The 25,907-nt window shown below is 32.5% G+C and overlaps 1 protein-coding gene and 2 long non-coding RNA genes across 8 annotated transcripts in view; 1 reads left to right on the forward strand and 2 right to left on the reverse strand.

Annotated features, from left to right (window-relative positions):
- Mp (collagen XV/XVIII-type protein multiplexin) overlaps window positions 1-25,907 on the forward strand; it is a 1,363,033-nt gene that overhangs the window by 909,741 nt on the left and 427,385 nt on the right. For all 6 annotated transcript variants that reach the window (XM_075303610.1, XM_075303614.1, XM_075303611.1 and 3 more), the window contains one exon: window positions 23,154-23,318. In XM_075303610.1, coding sequence (XP_075159725.1) covers window positions 23,154-23,318 — 165 coding nt within the window. The remainder of the gene's footprint in view (window positions 1-23,153; window positions 23,319-25,907) is intronic.
- LOC142232906 (uncharacterized) lies at window positions 599-1,102 on the reverse strand. Its single transcript, XR_012721248.1, has 2 exons — window positions 869-1,102; window positions 599-801 (listed from the first exon to the last, which is right to left on the reverse strand). It is a non-coding gene; the product is annotated as an uncharacterized LOC142232906 (long non-coding RNA).
- LOC142232905 (uncharacterized) lies at window positions 2,219-3,608 on the reverse strand. Its single transcript, XR_012721247.1, has 3 exons — window positions 3,024-3,608; window positions 2,639-2,958; window positions 2,219-2,574 (listed from the first exon to the last, which is right to left on the reverse strand). It is a non-coding gene; the product is annotated as an uncharacterized LOC142232905 (long non-coding RNA).

Here is a 25,907-nt window from a genome sequence, read left to right on the forward strand (position 1 = left end):
AGTACGCATCGTTGCAAATTAAAGTATTTAATTTTTTTTTTAAATGGGTGCATTTTTTACAAATCTTAAGACAAAACATGCACATTGGGAAAGAATGGCGTATTTGAATGAGAAAATGTTAAGTACAAATTTTGCCTAAAATGCTTAGTTTTTCAGATATCGATTGATGAAAATTCTACTATTTTAGCACCTCTTCAAAATATGGCTGCATTTTTTCGAAAAGATAATACAAAACATGCACATTAAGTATATATGGCGTAATCTAAAGAGAAAATATTAAGTAAAAATTTTGCTGAAATTGCTTAGTTTTCGAGATATCGATAGTTTAAAATTCATATATTTTCCCTGCCAACATTTCTTGAATTTGGGGGCGCTTCTGAGAATCCCCAGTACGTCGAAAACAATCATATACCATATCAAAAACTCGTCGGAAAAGCACCGTCACTATTGAGAAGTTGTATCACGCCAAGTTACTACAAAAAGGTTTCGCATGAGTGCAATTATTAGGTGCCTTTATAGATCAATTTAGAACGACGCCAATAAGAGACCCTCCAAACAATCAGAAAAAGCACATTTTAAGATAGTGGTAAAAGAATCATTGTGGTCGAGTAAAACACGTTTGTTTAGATATTTATTAATTTGATTAATCATTTACAAATTCTTAAAAATATAACATTTATACCACTATCACATCACATTTAACATAATTTTTTGCATTAATTATGATGTAGAGTTACAAGTAGCGAGTTACATGTTGCAGCGTCTATCAGCCAGTGTTTTTATTCGATGGAGGCAGCGTGTCTGTAAAATATTTGAAAAACAATTACTTTATTCCATTTGGAAAATCAAAAATTGTTCACCAATATACCTTTCACAATTTTAAGCGTAAAATCTATGTTTTCAGAACTTTATTTTCGTTTTTATCTAAATAAAATATAACAAGCTGGTTGCGCTTGGCGTTTCACAAGAAATAAAATGGCTTTTGTAAAAGTAGTGATGGCAAATACATGTATGAAGTACATTTTGTACTTTATGATATGCTGCCCCTCATCACAGTAGGATGGTTGTAGTGACAATTACGAGTCTGTGGTAGCGATGAAGATGAAATGGAACTTTGAAATGCTGGCAGGGTTACGACTTTTTCGCTAATGGCTGAATTTTTTTAAAAAGTTAGTACAAAACATGTACATTAAGTATATATGGCGTATTCTAAAGAGAAAATATTAAGCACAAATTTTGCCTAAAATGCTTAAAATTTTGCCTAAAAATTCATTTAAATACTTAAACATTTTTGAGTTGTCCGCCCAAATTCACTACAAAATTTGCCCGCTAAATTTTGTTTTTCGAAAAATTGTTGCCAATTTGAGTGTTTTAATTAGAAAACGCATAATTATAGAAATAGTTTGTTTTTAGTTGAAAATTACGTAATCAGGTGTTTTATTGTTAATACCTTAATAAAATAAATCCCTTTCAGTTTGTACCAAATATTTTCTAATTCCCATCACAGATGTGAAATGTGATCATATGAGTGTCAGTGATGCCACTTCATATACTTTTTTAAGTTTGGGGGTTCCCAATAAACAAAGGATGAGCGTTTTTCAAATGCAAAAACATTTCAATTTGATGACAGTGTTCGTGTCGCACATATCCCAAATATTGGCTACACTATATGTTATGTTTGAAGACATAATCGAAATTACTGCTTGTTTTTTTAGATTCGGCCACACTGTAAGATTCTTTAGAAACACCCCAATAAACACAAACGTTTGAAAAATACTAAAATTCAATAATTTTTCAAACATTTTTTCAAAGGATTAGGGTAATATTCAAGTTGAGAAATTGTTGAGAAAATCGCGTTCTCAACAAAAAACAGACATTACCCTCAACAGTAAAATTCAACACAATAGCAATAATTTCTCAATTGTATTCCTCAAATTGAAATGCACCGCTACTCAATAATTTCTCCAACAGTTTTCAACGTGATAAAAATAAAAAATTAGCATTGTTGCGAATACTTTCAAACCACAATTTGTATGAAAGTCAATCCTAGTTCTTACTGAAAGTCAATACTAAATTTCTAGGGATTTTGTAAATTTTATTATTTTTTTCGTTAACAAATATAATAATCTTAAAAATAACATTAATAATATATAAAAATGATAATCAAAATGTAATTATCTTACTAAACGTATTAATAAATAAAACTATGAATACAACTTTAAATATCTTAAACATTTTTACACATATAATTCCATTTCCTCCATAATGTTGGTGTCAAATAACTATTAATTAATATGCTGGCAATTTGAAATAATTACTATCGAGGAACTTGCTGGCTTGCTTGTTAGAATAGATTCCAGCAAGAGGAAATCACAAAATATCAACCTGATGACGGGATGTAAATTGATGTAATGCACATTTTCATCCATAAGTTCTTGATATAGGAATTGTTGCACTTTGTTTTAATTGGTTGCACTTTGTAAGTTTTCTGAAAACTTTTCTTTGTTGTTTCCTTCATTGGTTTTTCATCGGCCAACATCTTCCAAGAATATACCATCCAATGATTTTAGTTTTCTGCAAAACAATCGAGTTTTGTGATTTCCATTATGTTTTCATTTCACTTTTTATTTTGACTTACCAATTTGTATTTCTTCCAACTGACCACGTACTTCGTGATTTCCTCAAGAACGTTGGTGTTACAAAATTGTTGTTATTAAAATACTGGCAATTTTCAGGAACTTGATGACCAGATAATTGGAATAAATTTCCAGCAATTTCAATTCACAAAATAACAAATTAAACCGATGATGCGATGTAAATTAAACTATCGATGTGATGCGAATTATCATCCAGTAATTGTTGATATGGAAAAGCATAAATTCTCGATAAGCCACTACCATTGTTCATCGGCCAGCCTCTTAATGTGTCCAAGAATCAGCATCCAAATATTTTAGTCTTCTGCAAAGAGATTTGAGTTTAGTGACTTCCTTAAAGTTTTCATTTCGTGTTTTAGTTTTACTTACCAATTATTATAAGCAATTTCAATTGATTATTAAAAAATTTCCACATTTTTGTATTTCTTCCACGAACTTTGTTGTCCAAAGTAGTATTGAAAACCATGTGGTTTTTTCGTTGCATTTCAGGGTAGTGTTTTGTCAACGTTTTCTCCAATTATCTTCAACACATTAAAGTTTTCGTCAACATTTTGCCAAATTGGTTGTAATTCGCAAACAACTTGAAGATGTATTGAAGATGAGCTTTTTCAAGTCAAGTTGAATTTATGTTGAAAATTATATTTACCCTCAAACTGAAGAGGTGTTGCATTTGAAAAACGCTCGTCCTGTGTTTATTGGGACAGATCTTCCGTCCGGAAGAACTTATATTGTGAACGGCGCATAATGATATGTTCCCGTTCTCCTCATTCGTTTTTCTAAAACATTTCACCGTTTTCACACCATTTTTTTGCGAATTACTTCCAGTTTGCCAAAATATTGACATAATCTTTGAAAATGTGTTGAAAATATGAGAAATCTTTGACAAAATACTACCCTAAAATGCAACGAAAAAGCCATGTGGTTTTTATACGTCGTTCTCACAAAGCATGTTTTGGGGTTTTAGATGTTTTCCGTTTATACACTCAACAAAAATGAACTCTATTTCACTAAAGCCCAATTAACTTTATATCATTTCATAGAATCATTACGTTTGGAAAAAGTTTACTTCACTTAAATAATTTTTTGCGTACGTTAGTTAAATTAATTAAAAAAAGAAAAAATTATACACAAATGAAGCACAAATGAAGACTTCCTAATTTCGTATTTCTCACAAAATAGTTCATTATTTCTTTAAATTTGTAAATTTTATCAAAAATGCGTCTATCATAACTTCGTATGTCACTAAAACCATTCTTGCAATTTTGAACTCCAAGATTTTCCTTCAAACTTCAAAATTTTCTTTAACAAGTGAAAAACTTAGTTATGTGTAATAAATTTTCTTGAATATGTCGAAAAATATTTACTTATTTTTGTCATATCGGAATGATGCCAGCGCTTGTAATACTGTTTAGTTAAAATTTTCTAAAACGAATCGAAAGTTATCTCTCCTGGTGGGTTCACTGTTTTTTCAGTATGATACTTTGTTTTTTCGAGTTGAAAAACTGATGTTTATAGCACGGCGCCATTTGCAATGAGAATTAAGAAATAATTTATTTATTAAAATCTACACAAACACGGACTATAGTTTTGTTCCGAAACTATACAAAGGATCAAAGAAGTAGCACATCAATTGCCCAAGGAAAATAAAATGTTAATTTTGTAATAGTAGGCAGCAGCCACTAACTTAATTTAAAATAGCTCCCTGTTAAATAGCGCTCCAAGCTACCTAAAAAGCGCCACTTTCTATGTGCGAAATAATTGTTTCCATAAACATTTTTCGCAAGAATGAACGTAGTACCGGCCTTAAAGGCCTGTACTCAGTTCGGTTTTTGCGTTGAAAATCCATACAAAACCAAAAAATGCGAAAAACTAGCGAAATTTTTTTCCATTTGTGATACTTTGTTTTTTCGAGTTGAAAAACTGACGTTTATAGAAACTGCCATTTGCAATGTGAATTAAGAAATAATTTGTATATTCAAAAACTATTGTGTGTTTTATTTCCATACAAATTTTTCGCAAGAATGAACGTAGTACCGGCCTTAATGCAAAATTCACGCGAGAACCATTAATATGTTTTGGGGTTTGAAATATTTATAAGCGTTTCAAAATAAGTCGTTTTTCCCATCCAAAAAATCATGTTAAATTCACAAGTTTTCCTCAAAAAGAAGACAATCAATCGCGTTATTTATTTTGCCAAAAAGTGCGTATATTTGAATTTGGAGTGTGTGAATGTGGTATAATGAACGTTCAAAAAGTACCAGATGTGTGGCATGCGTAACATGTCACTTTTTGTACCCTAATTGTATCAATAAAAAGTACAGAAGTGACAAATTTATCAACCCTGACGTGAATTACAAACAAAAAGAATACATCTATTTTTCTAAGCATACATCTATTTTTCTCTTTTAATTTTTTTAAGCACAACAAGCGATCCTTCAAACTTTTAGTGGTGATGACTTCTCGTTAGTGCTGTGGTGTTCGTACAAAGCCTAATCTGGAGAATTCGATAGATAAGATGTTTGCAGTCCAATTCAATCATAGAGAGGCTTGGGGAGTGAGCTATCATGGAAAATGTAAACTTTTTGGAATTGTGCACTTCTTTGAATCACACTTCAGAACATGATCTTCTGGTCTTCCCAGCTTACCGCAAGATTCTCCTTTCATCGATTGTCACCATACAATACAGAATCTTAATCGGGTTTTTATACCAGTTTTATACGTTTTACGAATGTGATTTGTTTATAATGTGTATGATTGCAAATGATTTGGAACAAAATAAATAGGAAAAAGATACTACTACTACGCGATTTGCTTTCCATAAACAAGAGTGAAATATTTGTCCTTTCCATTTTTCAAAAATTCACGGACAACCCTCTCTTGCAGTAAAGCAAAAACACGGAGAATTTAGACTATCAAGATGAAAATATTTGCAAAAATCAAAAATACATTTACCGTAGGTACATAGCAATTTAAAGGCAATATCGCTAATAATTTGTTCACTCCTATTGTACATAAATAGTTGCCGAATACGTATGTAATTATAATCAAACTATGAGTCATAGTGTTTCAATTCATTTCAGATTTATGTTGGGATTCTCTTGTTGACTGCAATCAACATTTTGCTGGGACATAAAAATACATTTTAGATAATAGTGTCTAATTTTGTCTTTTTATAGAGATAAAAAATGTCCTGTTCCTGTATATTGAACAAGAACTTACTTTCGTATTTCAAACAAAATAAATAGCATTTGGGTTCTTCTGTTTCGCAATGAAAGTCACTTCATATTTTGTTGTCGAGTAAAAAAGTGAAAACATTGCTAAAATTTGACTGAATACTAAATCCAAAAAATTGAAAATACTCATTTTCGCACTGAAAAAACAGTGAACCCACCAGGAAAGATAACTTTCGATTAATTTTAGAAAATTTTGACATTTTTTGCAAAATTTTAACTAAACAATATTACAAGCGATGCCGTCATTCCGATATGACAAAATGAAGTAAATATTTTGCGAAAAATTCAAGAAAATTTATTAGACATAACTAAGTTTTTTCACTTGTTAAAGAAAATTTTGTAGTTTGAAGGAATAACTTGAAGTTAAAAATTGCAATAATGTCTTTAGTGACATACACTATTAGAAAAAGTTTCGTTATATTAACGAACTGTGTCGTTAAAAGTCGTTTTCTATGTGTGTACGAAGTTTACGATGGACACATTTTTGGTAAAATTTACAAATTTAAAGAAATAATGAACTATTTTGTGAAAAATACGAAATTAGGAAATCTTTATGCTTTATTTATGTATATTATTTCCGTTTTTTGGTTCATTTAACTAACGTAGGCAAAAAATTATTTTAGTAATGTCAACTTTTGCCAAAGATAATGATTTTATGAACTGAAATAGAGTTAAAATGGCTTTAGTGAAAAAGAGAGTTCACTTTTTTTGAGTGCGATAACACAAGTTTACTAACTATTTGTTTTTTGTTTATACATTTAATGATGTGGCTGTTCGTATTTATTTTGATCTGCTGAATTCGAAAATAAATATAATAAAACTCTCCTCTCATCAAATTTACATTTTCAATTAAATTTTCATACAAACGATACGAACTTTCACAAATACAAAAACTAACTTGATTTGAATTTGAGTGATTGATTTGTTTTCTTGACTGGGCTTTCGTTCGATATACAGATATAAGGCTGATAATATGCATTTATTGTATGGCTGCAGTGGTCAGTTCGTTTTAATGAAATCGGTTCAGATATAGATACACACAAAGAAAATTTCATTATAATTCAGCCAACGAAACATTCATTCATATAACGAAACATTTTCATTGAAACAATGAAAATATTCGTTAATAGTACGAAACGTTAACAGAAAATTCGTTATAATAACGAAAAATGTCGCTATATTATCGAATTTGTTTCATTGGCTGACTTTTAACGACATATTTCGTTAATATAACAAAATTTTTTCTATTAGTGCACATATATGTAGTTCTCAGCGTACTGATTTTAATACCTCAAAAAATGCATTACATGGTTAAACCGTTTTCATAGAGACCAGTTTCAGTTGGGAAAGAGAGTAAATTTGTCATTCTATCTACACATACCAAAGATGGTTGATTTGAATATAGTCCCCATATATATCATACGACCGATTTACACTCATGACTGCAGACACCAAAGCTTTACTCCGATATGCGTACATAAATTGTTGCAAAAGGGTTAGATGTGTTATTCTAGTTATACGCGCCAAAGTTGGTTGAAATTGTAAATCGTTGAAAAGACGACGTTTTGATTACTATGTCAATCGCTAAATCATGTAAGTCATTTCTGGTATACTTTACTTTTTTAATAAAAGCAATATGTACAACAATAAAATACGTTTTTAGACATTTTTCTTCGAAATTTTTTAAATTTAGTCCGCTGGAGGAAATGTTGGTCCGATTTTGGGAAAAAAATTGGTCCAAAATAGAATTTCGTTGTGGCAACGCTTTTCTATATATAACATTTATTCAGACCGACGACCAGTGAAGAAAGTTTTACTGCGATTTACATGAAATTTTGCGAGTAGAATTTGGATTGTTGCTATGCCGAATTTGACTGATTTAAATTTAGCTCCCATGTTTCGCCCGAATTAAACTAATATGACAATGGAGGTCAAAGTTTTACTCCGATTTACGTAAAATTTTACATAGAGCATAGAAGTGACATTTCGGCTATGCATGATAAGCTTGATTAAAATCGGTTCAGATTCAAATGTAGCTTCCAAATGACCATATAGCCAAAGAGGACAAAGCCTTACTCCGAATTACGCGACATTTGGCAGTTCAATCAGTTCAGATTCAGATACATATGTAGCTTCCATTGAAATTAGTTCAGGTTCAGATATAGCTCCCATATACACTGCCCCACATAAATATTGGCACAGCAACTAAATCACATAGTGGTTAGGGTATCTGCGAAAAAATGTGCCTACCAAAAATATTTATTTTAAGCTCCATTAAATGTATACCAATCGTCTCAGAAGCACCTCCTGAGTCAGATTAGCCCTCGGTGGCCGTCCGCCTTACCATGTATTTGTTGTTCGCAAAATTAAGGCTACTATTATTAACCGATTTTGATTAAATTTGATACATTGTTGATGGAAGAATGGGGACATATAGTCACAAATAAAACAAAAAATTAGTCCATTCATTGTCTAAACTGCTTGATGATGTTATCAAACAAAAATGAATGCTCAAAAAGTATTAAATGTACCAAAGAACTAATTTTGTGCCAATATTTTACCTGTGCCAATATTTTTGTTCATCAAAATCTTCGCCTTGTTTTAATTTTTTATAATTTAAATATTTAAATTTAATTTTTTTCTAAAAAAAAGTGATCTATATTTTTAATGCTGTTACAATCCAAATTATAATATTTTTTAATTTAAAATAGCTTCATAGCACTTTTAAAATATGGTTTTTAAATAAAATTGTTTGGTGGGACAATACTTATGTGGGTCACTGTATATCTTTCGGCCAAAGTTTTACTCAGATTTACTTGAAATTTTGCAAACGGAGTAAAAATTTCCTTCTAGCTATACGTATCATGTGTATATGAAAGCTGATTTAAATAGGTGTTTTATCCCAGATTGTTGTATTCACATTCGAATATTTTTGTCGGAATGTAAGTGTTGATCTTCACCTTCATGGTGTTTCTGCGGATGAAGCGGTGAGAAACTGCTAGGTTAACACTCTTCTTGGAGTTAGGTTAGGTTAAAGTGACAGCCTGATAAAGTTTCAGGCTCAGTTAGACTATTCAGTCCATTTTGATACCACATTTAACAATAATTACCTATTACATATGGGCACTTCTAGTCGTAACCACTGTACCTTCTCTATTATTTTATTTTGTTGAACAAACCATATTGCTCCAAAAACATTAACAGTCTGCTTAAGTCCGCCAGTATATAAAGCTATATGCTCCTAACATTCGCTTGCGCCTTACACAAAATTCAGGACAAAATTCAGGGTATTGAATTGATTATTTCCCCACCTAAAGCACAGGAGGAAAGATACCTATACCTAAGGGTAGTTTTGGACCAACCAAGATCAGGGATGTACAGCCGCATCAATTCCTAACTATTAGAGATTGTATCTCATCAACTAAGGGTCGCATGACATGCATCACCTTTTCACTTGTCCAGCATTCCTTGATGTGGATACAAGCAGATGTACCAAAGCCATAACTATATGGATCATAACGCCAAGAACTATTACAACTACATCGTCAAAGAAATCAAAAAGAAAAGTTCATTCCACCAGAATGGACCCTTCTATCCCAAGGAAGTTTATTTATATATTTGCCCTTTTAATAAATTGTTTTGGCTATTTTCTGTAAACTATTATTTAGTTCTTCTTCTTATTCTCCAAATTCAATTTATGTAGTATCCCAATAAATACAAACGAAAAATGCTGAAATTCAACAAATTTGCAATATTCAAGTCGAAAAATTGAGGAGACAATCGCCTTATCAATATAAACAGACATTAACATCAACAGTAAAGTTCAAGAAATTAGAAATAATTGTAATCTTCATTGAAATGCACCGCTACTAATTATTTCCTCAAACTTCCTTCGATGTGAGACAAACTAAAAATTAACATTACTGCGAATACTTTTAAACCGCCATTTGTATAAAAGACAATCCCATCATTACTCAATTTCCATGGGTTTTGTATAATTTATAAATATATATTTTTGACAAAAAAAATTAATAATAAAATAAGCGAAAGTTCTTCCTACAATATTATTTACTTCTTCTTATTCTTCAAATTCAAGTTATGTTATCAATGTTTTTGCATTGCACAAATCGTCTGAGCTCAAAGTCGGTATATTTAACGGCGTAAAAAGTTGCTAAAAAAGGGTAGTAAAGTGGCAATCCTTAATGTTTTTATATGTATCGCATAGAATGGGGACACGTCCTCAAAATATGCGGTACATAGGAGGAAGTCCCGAATAAATGCGGTAAATAGAAAATCGGTTATATATAAGCAACAAATAAACGAACATGACAATTTTTTTGTGCAATAAGTGTCAAAAAGTATATTTAACAGAATTAACCGTAAAAAATGTCAAAATTTTTGTGTCCCCAAAACATGCGTTAGACATACATATATATATATATATATATATATATATATATATATATATATATATATATATATATATATATATATATATATATATATATATATATATATATATATATATATATATATATATATATATATATATATATATATATATATATATATATATATATATTGTATAGTATTTTAATTAACTGTCATTCTGTTTTGACGTTAACTAATGTCCATATGTCACAATATGCCTCATATCAAATACAGTTTTTTTCCTGTCAACAAAACAGTATATTACAAATGCATTTATTTTAATCTAAATATAAACAGCTATCAATTATGTTCAATTCACAAACTAAAAAAAAAAAGATTTATATGCTAAAAGCATAATGCAAATAAATCACCAATATATTTGGAAATTTTTAAATATTGATGGTCATTGTGGAAAATGTGTGTAGTCCATCACACATTGATTATTTGAATAATTGCTTGGAGTTTGTATAATAGGTTTCATTATTTAAAAACTACTACATACAGCTATAAGTTCCGTCGAGTCGAATCTTAAATACCCACCACCATGAATCAAATATAATCGTTTCCTCTGAAAGTCATAGTCATAAATCTAAAAATTTATCAGCTTTTTCATCAGCTTTTGTGAATAAAATGTTCATCCCGAGAAAATGCTGATTACTTTACTGCTTGACAATTTGCAATGAAACAAGTTGTAAGTAGTCTCAATATGGGCTTCTCTAAGTAAGTAGCCCAGATGAAATAAACATAGCAGTAGATCATTCCTGGATTGTTACATACATTGACAGAATTATTTTAACAAACTCAGAGGTTGAAACAAAACTAACCACATGGAATCCACAAAACTTTTTTAATTAATATGGCAACGAAGCTAACGGAGCAACATTCTCTTAAAGCTTAAATAGGTTAGTAAGGATTTTTTTGTATCTGTACCTGAAGTATAAAACGAAAACTTGTCAAGCTCACACACACACGTCCAGACCATTTCGCCAAAACAGGATATATATGCAGTGCGGCTGATATGTAGTGTAACAAAGTAAAGCATTATAATTTATTCACCTATACTCGTCACCATATACGGACGAAGGAGACTGTTTTTCATATGTTTGGGTGTAAAAATTATTTGTTTGGAACTCAAAATTTTTAACACAATATTTCTAAGTTCAAACATACAATGTTCATAAACTAGCATAACATGTTTGGGACATATATGTTAATATGTTAGAACATATTATGTTTGAGATATAAACTGTTTGTATATATAATATGCTTGGATGCAAACATATATTAATTTAGAAATAGCCTATAATCATATATGTGTTTAGAAAGAGATACCTAGGGAGTATGCTTCAAGTAAGAGAATGGAAGTAACCAATTGGTGCACGCAAAAAAATAATTCTTTCCTCCCAAACGAAATTTTAGACAAACAAAGTTCGTTTCTCATTTGCTTTTCGCTGTAAGGAAGTGTATTTGGAAGAAAAGTATATACTTTTTGTGATAAACATTTATTCTTTTCCAGGATGTAAAAACAATTTCATAAAGACTAACTCAAAACAAAAAAAATTCTGGCTAATTGCATTTTCCCTCACATCTTTCTCACTTCCACGAAGATTTTTAGTTCTTAGCACCTTTTTCTGTAATACAAACAATGTAGAAGAAATTATACGATTTTATAAATTTTTAAAATTTTTTTACCTTTCGCCTGGACGGAGAATCGAACCGCGGACCATGCACTTTGTAAGCCAACACACTAACCACTGAGCTATGTACCTGTTATGGTCATCAATAGATAAATATCCATATAAGTTATATTTATATAGCATAGCTTGCGGCGCCCACGAACCGAATAAACAAAGTTTATTTAACAGAAACAAACATTTAGTTTGGCACCGTGGAGCAGTGGTTGCTACGTCTGACTCTCATGCCAAGGGTCGTGGGTTCGATCCCTGCTTCGACCAAAGTTTTTTTTTTTTTTTTTTTTTACATACATTCTACATATGTTCGGAAGATTCCGAAAAAAATGTTCAACATTACATTGTACTATATTAAATTTTGAACTGTAAAATGTGTTTTATTAAAGACCGAAAGTCAGAAAAGAACAGTGTTTGATATAAACGAAATGGACTCTGTTGTTGTTTCAAAAATAACTTTTTTTATTGAAAAAATAAAAAATTTGTAACAAACGATTTTTTTTGTTGATAAAAGTTTAAAATTTTCGAAGCAATTCAAAAAACTCTAACAAAAGAAAAACGTTTTCGGTACACGTTTTCCAAACGTTTTTTTTCTTTGCGTGTGCCTTAAAAATATATAAAAACAAAGATAATTTCATTAAAATTTTTTTCTACCAGTGTATGCCTAAGGTGAAACATAATATGTTTGAACAATACAAACAATATTTTGTTTGAACCAATCCTAAAAATATATATGCTTGAAGCAAAATGTGTTTGGAGTATATGTTATAGAAGCGATTTTTTTTTTGAGGGTGTAGAATGGTGATGGGGGTGTAATAAGTTAGTCATTCCGTTTGTAACACATCGAAAATCCAAATTATAACGGACACTTCAAAGTAAAAAATGTTTTCTTATTTCCAAACGATGCTAAATCCTTCAAATAAGTCTTAGATTATATTTGAAGTGTTTATACCCTGCGCCACACGGTGGAACAAGGTATTGTAAGTTGGTGCATATGTTTCCAACACCCGGAAGGAGACGAGATAGACACATGGTGTCTTTGGCAATAATGGTCAGGGTGGGTCCCTGAGTCGATCTAGCCATGTCCGTCTGTTCGTCCGTCCGTCTGTCTGTGAACACATTTTTGTGATCAAAGTCTAGGTCGCAGTTTAAGTTTAATCGCCTTCAAATTTGGCACAAGTTCCTGTTTTGAGTCAGATTAGAACCCTATTGATTTTGGAAAAAATCGGTTCAGATTTAGATATAGCTCCCATATATATCTTTCGCCCGATATGCACTTACATGGACCCAGCACCTAGAGTTATACCCTGATTTGCTTGAAATTTTGCACAAACATAACATTTGGTCGTATAGTCAAGTGTGCAAAATTTCATTGAAATCGGTTTACATTTATATATAGCTCCCATATATATCCTTCGCCCGATATGGACTTATATGGCCCCAGAAGCCAGAGTTTTATCCTAATTTGCTTGAAATTTTGCACCAGGAGAACAATGAGCACTATAGTCAGGTGTGCTAAATTTGATTGAAATCGGTTCAAATTGAGATATAGCTCTCATATACATCTTTCGCCCGATATAGACTTATATGGCCCCAGAAGCCAGATTTTTGGACGAATTTGGTTGAAATTTTGCACTAGGAGTACAATTAGTAGTATTGTCAAGTGTACAAAATTTGATTGAAATCGGTTCAGATTTAGATATAGCTCCCATATATATCTTTCGCCCGATATGGACTAATATGGTCCTAAAAGCCAGAGTTTTATCCCGATTAGCTTGAAGTTTTGCACAAGGAGTACAATTGGTAGTATAGTCATGTGTGCCAAATTTGATTGAAATCGGTTCAGATTTAGATATAGCTTCCCTATATATTTTTCGCCCGATATGGACTTATATGGCCCCAGAAGCCAGAGTTTTGGCCCAATTTGGTTGAAATTTTGCACTAGGAATACAATTAGTAATATAGTCATGTGTGCCAAATTTGATTGAAATCGGTTCAGATTTAGAAATAGCTCCCATATATATGTTTTTCTGATTTCGACAAAAATGGTCAAAATTCCAACATTTTCCTTGTTAAATCGCCACTGCTTAGTTAGTTGTAAAAATGACTCTAATTTCCTTAAACTTCTAATACATATATATCGAGCGATAAATCATAAATAAACTTTTGCGAAGTTCCCTTAAAATTGTTTCAGATTTAAATGTTTCCCATATTTTTTTACTAAAATTGTGTTCCACCCTAGTGCATTAGCCAACTTAAATTTTAAGTCTATAGATTTTGTAAAAGTCTATCAAATTCTGTCCAAATCGAGTTATATTTAAATGTATGTATTTGGGACAAATCTTTATATATAGCAACCAACACATTTGACGGATGTGATATGGTATCGAAAATTTAGATCTACAAAGTGGTGCAGGGTATAATATAGTCGGCCCCGCCCGACTTTAGACTTTCCTTACTTGTTTTTTACTAGCATAGTGTACCATCCCAGGGCATTAGCCGACTTATCAGATCAGATGGAGTCAGATTTAAATGTATGTATTTGGGTCAAAAAACTTTACATATAGCACCCAACACATTTGACGGATTTGATATAGTATCGAAAATGTGGATTTACAAAGTGGTGCAGGGTATAATATAGTCGGTCCCGCCCGACTTTAGAGTTTCCTTACTTGTTTTATCTTAAATCTTAAGATTAAATATTTCAGCTAATTTATGGACGATTTTGTTAAATAAGAAATGTGTTTCTTTGCTTTAAGGAAAATTTGCCTTAGTTCAGTGACATACGTGTTTAACGAAGGAACGCAAAATTTCAAAATTTAAATTTAAATTAAATTAAAAATTTTTATTTATTTAGTAATTTTATAGTAAATATAAGTATAATAGAGGATAAACCTTAGTCGAAAACCTTAGTTGTTAGTACCTTCATTTTTTGTATTTATTTTCATAATTTATTATGATTTTAAATAAACTAATAATAATAATAATAGAGGATAATCTATTTAGCATTAACTACTTAGGCTATCTGCTAATAATTTTTTTAAGCAAAGATTATAAACTTTAGATAAAAATTCATTGTTTTAAAGCAATTAGTCCTTAATATCCCAGCAAAAAAAGATTTGAAGTTATTCCACAAACATTTCTTTTAAAGCGCATCCTGGGATACCCTATCGATTTTTTTCCACTTACGATGCCGTTCTTTTAGACAAGTACGGAATTATGCCGTTTTAAGTGAAAATTTAAGCTTTGAAGAATTAAATGGCGCAAAAAAAGAATATAATTTCAATAAAGAAGTAAAAATAATAATATAAAAACCATCCCCGCTGGGATTTTAACCTGTGACGTTTGACTTTTTCGCTTCCATGGAAATTCTTTTGAGAAGGTTTTGCAACTTAACTTAAATTTGTTTGTTGATTTTTAATGGAAACAAGTAAGGAAAGTGTAAAGTCGGGTGGGGCCGCCTATATTATACCCTGCACCACTTTGTAGATCTAAATTTTCGATACCATATCACATCCGTCAAATGTGTTGGGTGCTATATATAAAGGTCTTTGTCCCAAATACATACATTTAAATATCACTCGATTTGGACAGAATTTGATAGACTTTTACAAAATCTATAGACTCAAAATTTAAGTTGGTTATGCACTAGGGTGGAACACAATTTTGGTAAAAAAAAAAAATATGGGAAAAATTAAATCTGAAGCAATTTTAAGGAAACTTCGCAAAACTTTATGATTTATCGCTCGATATATATGTATTATAAGTTTAGGAAAATTAGAGTAATTTTTACAACTTTTCGACTAAGCAGTGGCGATTTAAGAAGGAAAATGTTGGTATTTTGACCATTTTTGTCGAAATCAGAAAAACATATATATGGGAGCTAAATCTAAATCTGAACCGATTTCAACCAAATTTGGCACAGATGACTATATTATTAATTATACTCCTAGTGCAAAATTTCAACCAAATTGGGGTAAAACTATGGCTTCTGGGACCGTATTAGTCCATATCGGGCGAAAGATATATATGGAAGCTATATCTAAATCTGAACCGATTTCAATCAAATTCTGCACACTGGACTATACGACTAAGTGTTATGTTTGTACAAAATTTCAAGCAAATCGGTATAAAACTCTGGCTGCTGGGTCCATATTAGTGCATATCGGGCGAAAGATATATATGGGAGCTATATCTAAATCTGAAATCAATAGGGTTCTATTCTGACCCAAATTAAGAACATGTGCCAAATTGGGATTGGACTGAAATTGCGAGCTAGACTTTGATCACAAAAATGTGTTTACAGACAGACGGTCGGACGGACGAACAGACGGACATGGTTATATCGACTCAGGGAACCATCCTGAGCATTATTGCCAAAGACACCAAGTGTCTATCTCGTCTCCTTCTGGGTGTTACAAGCATATGCACTAACTTATAATACCCTGTCCCACAGTGTGGCGCAGAGTATAAAAATATTTTTATTTTGGTATAAAAATATTTTGCCAAAAAAATGTATAACATAAATACTTTTTTGGAAAAATATTTAATAAAAAAATTTTTCATAATAATAATAAGAAGTAGTTAGAATGTCATGCCGTGGTGTCATATTAGGTTTATATCACAAACATTTGAATTTTTTTGTTGTGGTGGATGCGAAGAAATTTTTCAATGTGTAAAAAGTAGAAAGTGTAACAAGAAATACTGATAAAAATTAAAAGTGAAATTGAAAAAAATATGTTTTTTAGCCTTTAAATTTCTTCATCCAAAAGAACTTACAAGGCACAACTTCTAAAACAATGTAAAGGATCCAAAAATGGATTACTTCCGTCCTATGACAAGCCAATGTAAAATTCATTGGAGTAGATCCAAGTTTACACTACTTCCGGATCGCAAATTGGGGATCCAAACAACTTTTTTGGAAGCTGTTATATTGCTGCCCAGTAAAAAAAAAGTAGTGAAAATAGACATTTTGGATCCGAAAATGGTGCAAAATTTGCCCAGAAGCGATGAATTTAACATGGGCTTGTCATAGGACGGATGTCCACCACAACAGCCGTTGCACTGAATTTGCTTCACATCTCAAGGTCTGATCCGAATTAAGTGTTTTAGATGTGGATTAAATGTTATTGTGATATTTTGCCAAATAAAAAAAAAAATATAACTTAAATGCATTCTAACATTTGTCTGAAACATTTGATATCACATATTTTTAAAAACTCGTAATTTTTCTAGAATGGATTTAGAAGTTTTTTTTCGACAAAATTTCAACTATTTGTACCATTTTATAAATTCTTACTCAGTTTTCAACCTTTTTGAAAGAAAAAAGTTAAAATAACCCATTAAAAAATGAAAAAATCGACTTATAAAAAAATTTAAGTTAAAATGAAGAGCATCTTTGGGTGGACATTTTTGGAAGTGCTTCTATAGTTGTGCCTTTAGAAGAACTTCCATATTTTTTATACCCACCACCATAGAATGGTGACGGGGGTATAATAAGTTTGTCATTCCGTTTGTAACACATCGAAATATCGATTTCCGACTATATAAAGTATATATATTCTTGATCAGGAAGAAATTCTAAGACGATATAACGATGTCCGTCTGTCCGTCTGTCTGTCTGTCTGTCTGTCTGTTGTAATCACGCTACAGTCTTCAATAATGAAGCAATCGTGCTGAAATTTTGCACAAACTCGTCTTTTGTCTGCAGGCAGGTCAAGTTCGAAGATGGGCTATATCGGTCCAGGTTTTGATATATTCCCCATATAAACCGACCTCCCGATTTGGGGTCTTGGGCTTATAGAAATCGTAGTTTTTATCCAATTTGCCTGAAATTGGAAATCTAGAGGTATTGTAGGACCACAAATACGTGTGCCAAAAATTGTGAGTGTCGGTCCATATTTTGGTATAGCCCCCATATAGACAGATCACCCGATTTTACTTCTTGGACTTATAGAAACCGCAGTTTTTATTCAATTTACCTAAAATTGGAAATCGAGAGGTATTGTAGGACCACAAATACGTGTGCCAAAAATGGTGAGTATCGGTCCATGTTTTGGTATAGCCCCCATATAGACCAATCTCCCGATTTTACTTCTTGGGCTTATAGAAACCGCAGTTTTTATTCAATTTACCTAAAATTGGAAATCGAGAGGTATTGTAGGACCACAAATACGTGTGCCAAAAATTGTGAGTATCGGTTCATATTTTGGTATAGCCCCCATATAGACCGATCTCCCGATTTTGCTTCTTGGGCTTATAGAAACCGCAGTTTTTATTCAATTTACCTAAAATTGGAAATCGAGAGGTATTGTTGGACCACAAATACGTGTGCCAAAAATTGTGAGTATCGGTCCATGTTTTGGTATGGTCCCCATATAAAACGACCTCCCGATTTGGGGTCTTGGGCTTATAGAAACCGTAGTTTTTATCCAATTTGTCTGAAATTGGAAATCTAGAGATATTTTAGGACCATAAAGAGGTGTGCCGAAAATGGTGAGTATCGGTCCATATTTTGGTATAGCCCCCATATAGACCGATTTCCCGATTTTACTTCGTGGGCTTCTAGAATCCGAAGTTTTTATCCTATTTGCCTGAAATTGGAAATCCAGAGGTATTTTCGGGTCATAAAGAGGTGTGCCGAAAACGGTGAGTATCGGTCCATATTTTAGTATAGCCCCCATAAGAACGATCTCCCGATTTAACTCTTTGGGTTTCTAGAAACCGTAGTTTTTATCTGATTTGCCTGAAATTGTAAATATTCTGGTATTTTAGGCTCACAAAAACGTGTATCGGATTAAGTTTTTATCGGTCCATTTGGTAATGCCTCCATATAGACCGACTTCACTTCTTGAGGGTGTAGAAGGCGCACTGATCATGAAAATTGCTTGAAACTCAATGTAAAATTTCCAGATTTTACTTCTACAGATTTAAGATTTCAAATCAAGACGTTATTTTATAATTTTCTTGCACACTTACAAGAAATGTTAATGATTCCTCTAAAACTCAAACAAAAATGTGATTGTGTGATTGCTTTATATTTGACTGAGTAAATAAGAGGATATCGATGTATTAAATATTTAAAAAAAAAATCCACCAATTGGATTATATGAAATATGAATAGTTTTTGAAATATTAAAAAAAAAATATACCTTCGACCATAGGAAGATGGTATATTAATTTTGTCATTCCGTTTGTAACACATCGAAATATTGCCATAAAGTATATATATTCTGGGTCGTGGTGAAATTCCGAGTCGATCTAGGCATGTCCATCCGTCCATCCAAAGAGAAGCAAATTTCATCTGATCTGGCTGAAATTTGGTACGTGGTGTAAGTATGTGGTCTCTAACAACTATGCAAAAGTCCATATCGGTCCATTATTATATATAGCCCCTATATAAACCGATCCCCCGATTTGGTTTGCGGAGCCTCTAAGAGAAGCAAATTTCATCCGATTTTTATCAAAATTTTATTTCTATAGAAAATTTTGTCAAAATTTTATTTCTATAGAAAATTTTGTAAAAATTTTATTTCTATGGAAAATTTTGTCAAAATTTTATTTCTATAGAAAAGTTTCTCAAAATTTTATTTCTATAGAAAATGTTGTCAACATTTTATTTCTATAGAAAATTTTGTCGAACTGAATTATATACGTATTTAATCGGCCGTGGTTTTTGTTTAATATATTCCCCGTATGGACTAACTTTAAAAGACGGTGTTAAGGAAGTTTTAAGATACCTTTCCATCGGCAAGTGTTACCGCAACCCAAGTAATTCGATTGTGGATGATAGTCTTTAGTATCTTATGCACCCTCCAATCCATGGTGGAGGGTACATAAGATTTGTCCTGGCTGAAATTACGACCGTATATACTTGTTTTTTTTTTTTTTAATTTAAAAGCATTATTTATATTATATTATACTCAAAGGGTCATAACACCCACATTTATTTATGGGGCATATGACCGTGATGGGGGAGGACATAAAATTGGACGATATGACCGCCCTAAGGCATGTCATACCGCCTAAAAATCATTTTGGGCGATATGTCCGTGGGCGGGTGTGACCGGTCGCCTTTTGTTTCTCGTACCATCGCGTCCAAAGAGTGGACGAACACTTTAAATGATCCCAAATGTGAAGACAACATATGTTGACAAAACGATCTTGCACTAATGCTATTAAAGTTCCAAAAAGTGCAAGAGCTCAGCGATGAGCTGAGTTGTTTAACTTGTACGAAAGAGGTCAGTTACCGTATTTGGTTTTTTCCGTTGGGAAGCTATTCCAAATAAATACGGTCAAACCGAATGTACCCTCCATTATGGTTTTCGCACAAAGTTCCACTAAAGTCTGTTATCCACAAACGAATTACTTGGGTTGTGGTAACAGTTACCGATGGTAAGGATTGTTAAACCTACTTAAAATTTTCTACTAAATTGTCGATATGAAATCTTTGTTAAATAAAACGGGAAAATTAAATATGAACCAATTTTCGTTTTGGTAATAGAAGGCCAAATTTAACGCAACCGGATGAAATGTGCTCCTCCACGAGGCCCCAGAAATAAAATCTTTAATGGTCGTTTTATAGTGGGGCTATATAAAATTATAAACCGATATGAAATAATTTTTGCATAAATATAAAAACGCATATATGTATAATTATGGACCAATATGAACCATTTTTTGCACAATTGTTAGAGGATATACATGCATGCATACATAACGTACCATATTTCAACTAAATCGGATGAAATTTGCTTCTTAAAAAAGATTCTTAAGTCAAATCTGGGGTTCGGCTTATATCAGGGCTATATCTAAAAGTGGCCCAATATAGCCAGTTACAATACCATACGACCTACATAAATAACAACAACTTGTACAAAGTTTGTTTAGTATGTTCTTTTGGAATTTAGCATGATATCAACACGGATATCAACGGATGGGTCACCACGACCCAGAATATATACTTTATGGGGTCTGAGACCAATATTTCGATGTGTTACATACGTAATGAAAAAGTTATACCACCATCCTATTATGGAGGGTATACATATTATCCAGTTTGCTTGTCAAAGGGTCAGCTGAAAATATACTCAAGCTCCACCTCAGGTAAAACCCAGAGAAGGAATATGAACACCTCAAACATGTTTCAAGAGCACCATGTTACTTTTTCACAGCGACCATGTAGCATTTTTGTCGCAAAAACATTCTTTTCTCGTCAAACATAACATGCTTTCCGAAGTTAGATACATAATTTCCGAGAAAAGAACATGGTTTCGACAAACATGCTACATTTTTTCCGTGAAAAAGTAACATTTTGCTCTTGGAACATGGTTGAGGTGATCATATTCCTTCTCTGCGTGTAATTGTGGGAGTCGCCGTGGGCAAACAAACATTTCGGCCACAGATCATGGACATTCCAACAGGATTCAGCACTATGGCAGTTAGCACGTACCAACCAAAATCTACGTATCTCAATCCGTTGTCCTTTGGTGCCTGGTACAAAAAATATCAAAATGTCGATCATTTCCAGGCGGTGCGCTCTGGCAATAGGCCGAGCCCTTTTCGTTCCGCTTGTCATGGTTTTGTCGTCTGTCATAATTCGTATCAAAGATAGCTATATAGGAAAAGTCTAAACTGATTCTACACTGAAAAAAATATTGACCTAATACGGAAGATTATGCAACTTAAATTTTAGGAATCGAAATTTACCCAAAGTTAAGGACAAAATTCTTTAAAATAATGACATTTTAATTAAATGAAAGTTTATAATCCTTGCTTCAAAAATTTTTTCATTAAATTTAGGACACAAATCTTGAAATTTTCCGTCTCTCTGCTGACGTTGTAGATCTTTGAAGTAAGGCAAATTTTCCTTAAAATAAAGAAAAACATTTTTAATTTAAAGAAATCGTCTTTAACTCAACTGACATATTGCATCTTTAAATTTAATATAAAATCGCTTCAAATATAGGCTAAGACTTATTTTAAGGATTTGCATCTTTGGTTTAAAGTTTTTTTTTTTTTTTGTTAACATTAAGAAGACTGTTTTTACTTTGAAGTACCTGTCAAAATTTGGATTTTAAATTGGAATTTGTTTGTACATAAATACCTTTATTAATATATCGCAAAAAGAGGATAAAAAATTCGATGAATGAGATCTGTATCTAATTTTAATTTTATTTATCCTATATTTAAAGCCAGGGAGGTCCGTCAAAGATGTCTTTATTTTAAAGAAGGCGCATCTTTGGCTCGGAGGCAATACCAAAATCCTTAAGGGAAGGTCAAAATCTTTGGATCCAAGTCCAACTTTTTTTTGAGTGTAAATGTTGTTGTTATTTCTGACTGTTTTGCTTTTGAACAATAAAAAAATATAGTGCTTTACTGTGTTGCTTTACGACGAACTACAGCCAGGCTCTAGTTGGTCGAACACAAACCAAATATTCGAATAAAATAATATCGGTTTACTAGCAAAAATTCAAAGAATTCGAATGCAGCCAAACTCGAAATAATAATTTAGAAAATTTTCAAATGTAAAAACTCTTGTTTTTCTAAGTGTATATTATTATTATTTGAGCCATTGATTTGTCATACACACGCTGCGGGTGGGTGTTTTTGAGTACCTGATTACTATCTTCTTATATTTATATGTAGTTATTAGTTAATTTTCTAATGAAATGTCCCATATATTACATTGACCCAGGGCTTTGGAAAGGTCTTATCTCTACATTATTCCCCCCTTTAATCTAGACAAAATAAGATATTTTCAATGCTACAAATTGCTAACATATTTTTTTCTATGTTTCTATTTTGAAAAAAAAAAAACAATCTACCTACTACCATTTCTCAACGGCCTTTGAATAAATTCTACCAAACAACCAACGCCTATTAATATGGAATACTCAACATTTGTCTATTCATGAATTGGACCAAATCAACAAACCCATTTGAACCGCATGAAAAAACCACCCAATAACAACAACGACTTCAATACACATGGACCATACCATACCATAATTTTGAACAACTTGGTCATATATAAAATACTGGCGAATTGACCAACCTACAAACTGTATGGATGAATGGTTTCGTGGCATGGTTGGTCACTTACCCCACATTCAATGGGATGTTGTTGCTATTTTGACTGAAAATAGGAATCATTAATGGGCAACTCAATGGGATCATTGCGTAGTAGTTCACCTGGACCTAAGGGTGAGACAGGAGCAAAAGGTGAAATGGGCCGCCAAGGCGAAAGAGGCCAACAAGGACAAAAGGGTGAACGAGGTGATCCAGGAATGACAGGAGAAAAAGGCGATAGGGTAAGTACCACAAGAATATTAACATATAAACACATATACACATGTATGAGTGTGTATCTATAACAAAACATTCATATATGTATGTATATATGAACAATATAAAGTTAGAGAAAACGAACAGGAAAAGAATGTTGTGAGAAATAGAGAAGTACACGTGGAACAAAACATCTACATAATATATAAAGGGTGATTTGTTAAGAGCTTGATAACTTTTTAAAAAAAAAAAAAACGCATAAAATTTGCAAAATCTCATCGGTTCTTTATTTGAAACGTTAGATTGGTCCATGACATTTACTTTTTGAAGATAATTTCATTTAAATGTTGACCGCGGCTGCGTCTTAGGTGGTCCATTCGGAAAGTCCAATTTTGGGCAACTTTTTCGAGCATTTCGGCCGGAATAGCCCGAATTTCTTCGGAAATGTTGTCTTCCAAAGCTGGAATAGTTGCTGGCTTATTTCTGTAGACTTTAGACTTGACGTAGCCCCACAAAAAAGGCGTCAAATCGCATGATCTTGGTGGCCAACTTACCGGTCCATTTCTTGAGATGAATTGTTCTCCGAAGTTTTCCCTCAAAATGGCCATAGAATCGCGAGCTGTGTGGCATGTAGCGCCATCTTGTTGAAACCACATGTCAACCAAGTTCAGTTCTTCCATTTTTGGCAACAAAAAGTTTGTTAGCATCGAACGATAGCGATCGCCATTCACCGTAACGTTGCGTCCAACAGCATCTTTGAAAAAATACGGTCCAATGATTCCACCAGCGTACAAACCACACCAAACAGTGCATTTTTCGGGATGCATGGGCAGTTCTTGAACGGCTTCTGGTTGCTCTTCACTCCAAATGCGGCAATTTTGCTTATTTACGTAGCCATTCAACCAGAAATGAGCCTCATCGCTGAACAAAATTTGTCGATAAAAAAGCGAATTTTCTGCCAACTTTTCTAGGGCCCATTCACTGAAAATTCGACGTTGTGGCAGATCGTAAGTCTATTCATGATGAAATGTCAAAGCATACTGAGCATCTTTCTCTTTGACACCATGTCTGAAATCCCACGTGATCTGTCAAATACTAATGCATGAAAATCCTAACCTCAAAAGAATCACCCTTTATATAGTCCAAGATATTTTGAAACAATACAACAAAAGCCAAAGGTAGGAAATAAAATAAAACCCCTTAACGTGAATTAACACCCCGAAATTTCATAAAATATTGCTTTGCCATTTATAACGCTGAAATAACTGAAGCTATGGCCTTATTACGGGATTTAAAGGTGAAAAAAGATTTAAAGCTGAAAAAAAAGAGGATGGTACACTATGTTAGTAAAAAAAAATATTTCCAGTTACTCAACTTTATTTTATGGACAAAGATTTTTTATATAGAAATATTCATTAATTAAGTATAAATCGAGCTAAAGTGCAAAGCCTCGGAAAGTTCACGCGTGAGTCACACTTTCTTTTCATAATACAAACGGGCCCCAAAGAAGGATACTACTTCTACAAAAAGGAAGTTATTACTCACAATGGACTTTGATAATATGACCTGAAACGAAAATCACAAATTTTCAAGACGTTGAATGTATAAAATATATAATATTTTGTCAAATATCTCTATCTCTAGAAAATGTTGACAAAATTTTATTTCTATAGAAAATTTTGTCAAAATTTTATTTCTATAGAAAACTTTGTCAAAATGTTATTTCTATAGAAAATTTTGTTAAAATTTTATTTCTATAGAAAATTTTGTCAAAATTTTATTTCTATAGAAAATTTTTTCCAAATTTTATTTCTATAGAATTTTTTTCCAAATTTTACTTCTATAGAAAATTTAAACTTAATTATATACGTATTTAATCGGCCTTATTTAGTTAAATATATACCACGTATGGACTATGTGGTATATATTACGGTGTGAGGAAGTTTTAAGATACCTTGCCATCGGCACGTGTTACCACAACCCAACTAATTCGATTGTGGATGACAGTCTTCAGTAGAAGTTTCTACGCAATCCATGGCGGAGGGTACACAAGCTTTGGCCTGGCCGAACTTACGGCCGCATATACTTGTTTTTATACACTCCACCATAGGATGGGGGTATATTAACTTTGTCATTCCGTTTGTAACACATCGAAATATTGCTCTAAGACCCCATAAAGTATATATATTCTGGGTCGTGGTGAAATTCTGAGTCTGAGCATGTCCGTCCGTCCGTCCGTCTGTTGAAATCACGCTAACTTCCTAACGAAACAAGCTATCGACTTGAAACTTGGCACAAGTAGTTGTTATTGATGTAGGTCGGATGGTATTGCAAATGAGCCATATTGGTTCACTTTTACGTATAGCCCCCATTAAACGGACCCCAAAATTTGGCTTGCGATTGCTCTACGAGAAGCAAATTTCATCCGATCCTGCTGAAATTTGGTGCATGGTGTTAGTATATGGTCTCTAGCAATCATGCAAAAATTGGTCCATATCGGTCCACTTTTACGTATAGCCCCCATATAAACGGTCCCCCAAATTTGGCTCTAAAAGAAGCAAATTTCATCCGATCCGGCTGAAATTTGGTACATGGTGTTAGTATATGGTCTCTAA

The sequence above is a fragment of the Haematobia irritans genome, chromosome 4, assembly GCF_050003625.1.
Source record: "Haematobia irritans isolate KBUSLIRL chromosome 4, ASM5000362v1, whole genome shotgun sequence".
In the NCBI taxonomy this organism is placed as follows: Eukaryota; Metazoa; Arthropoda; class Insecta; order Diptera; family Muscidae; genus Haematobia; species Haematobia irritans.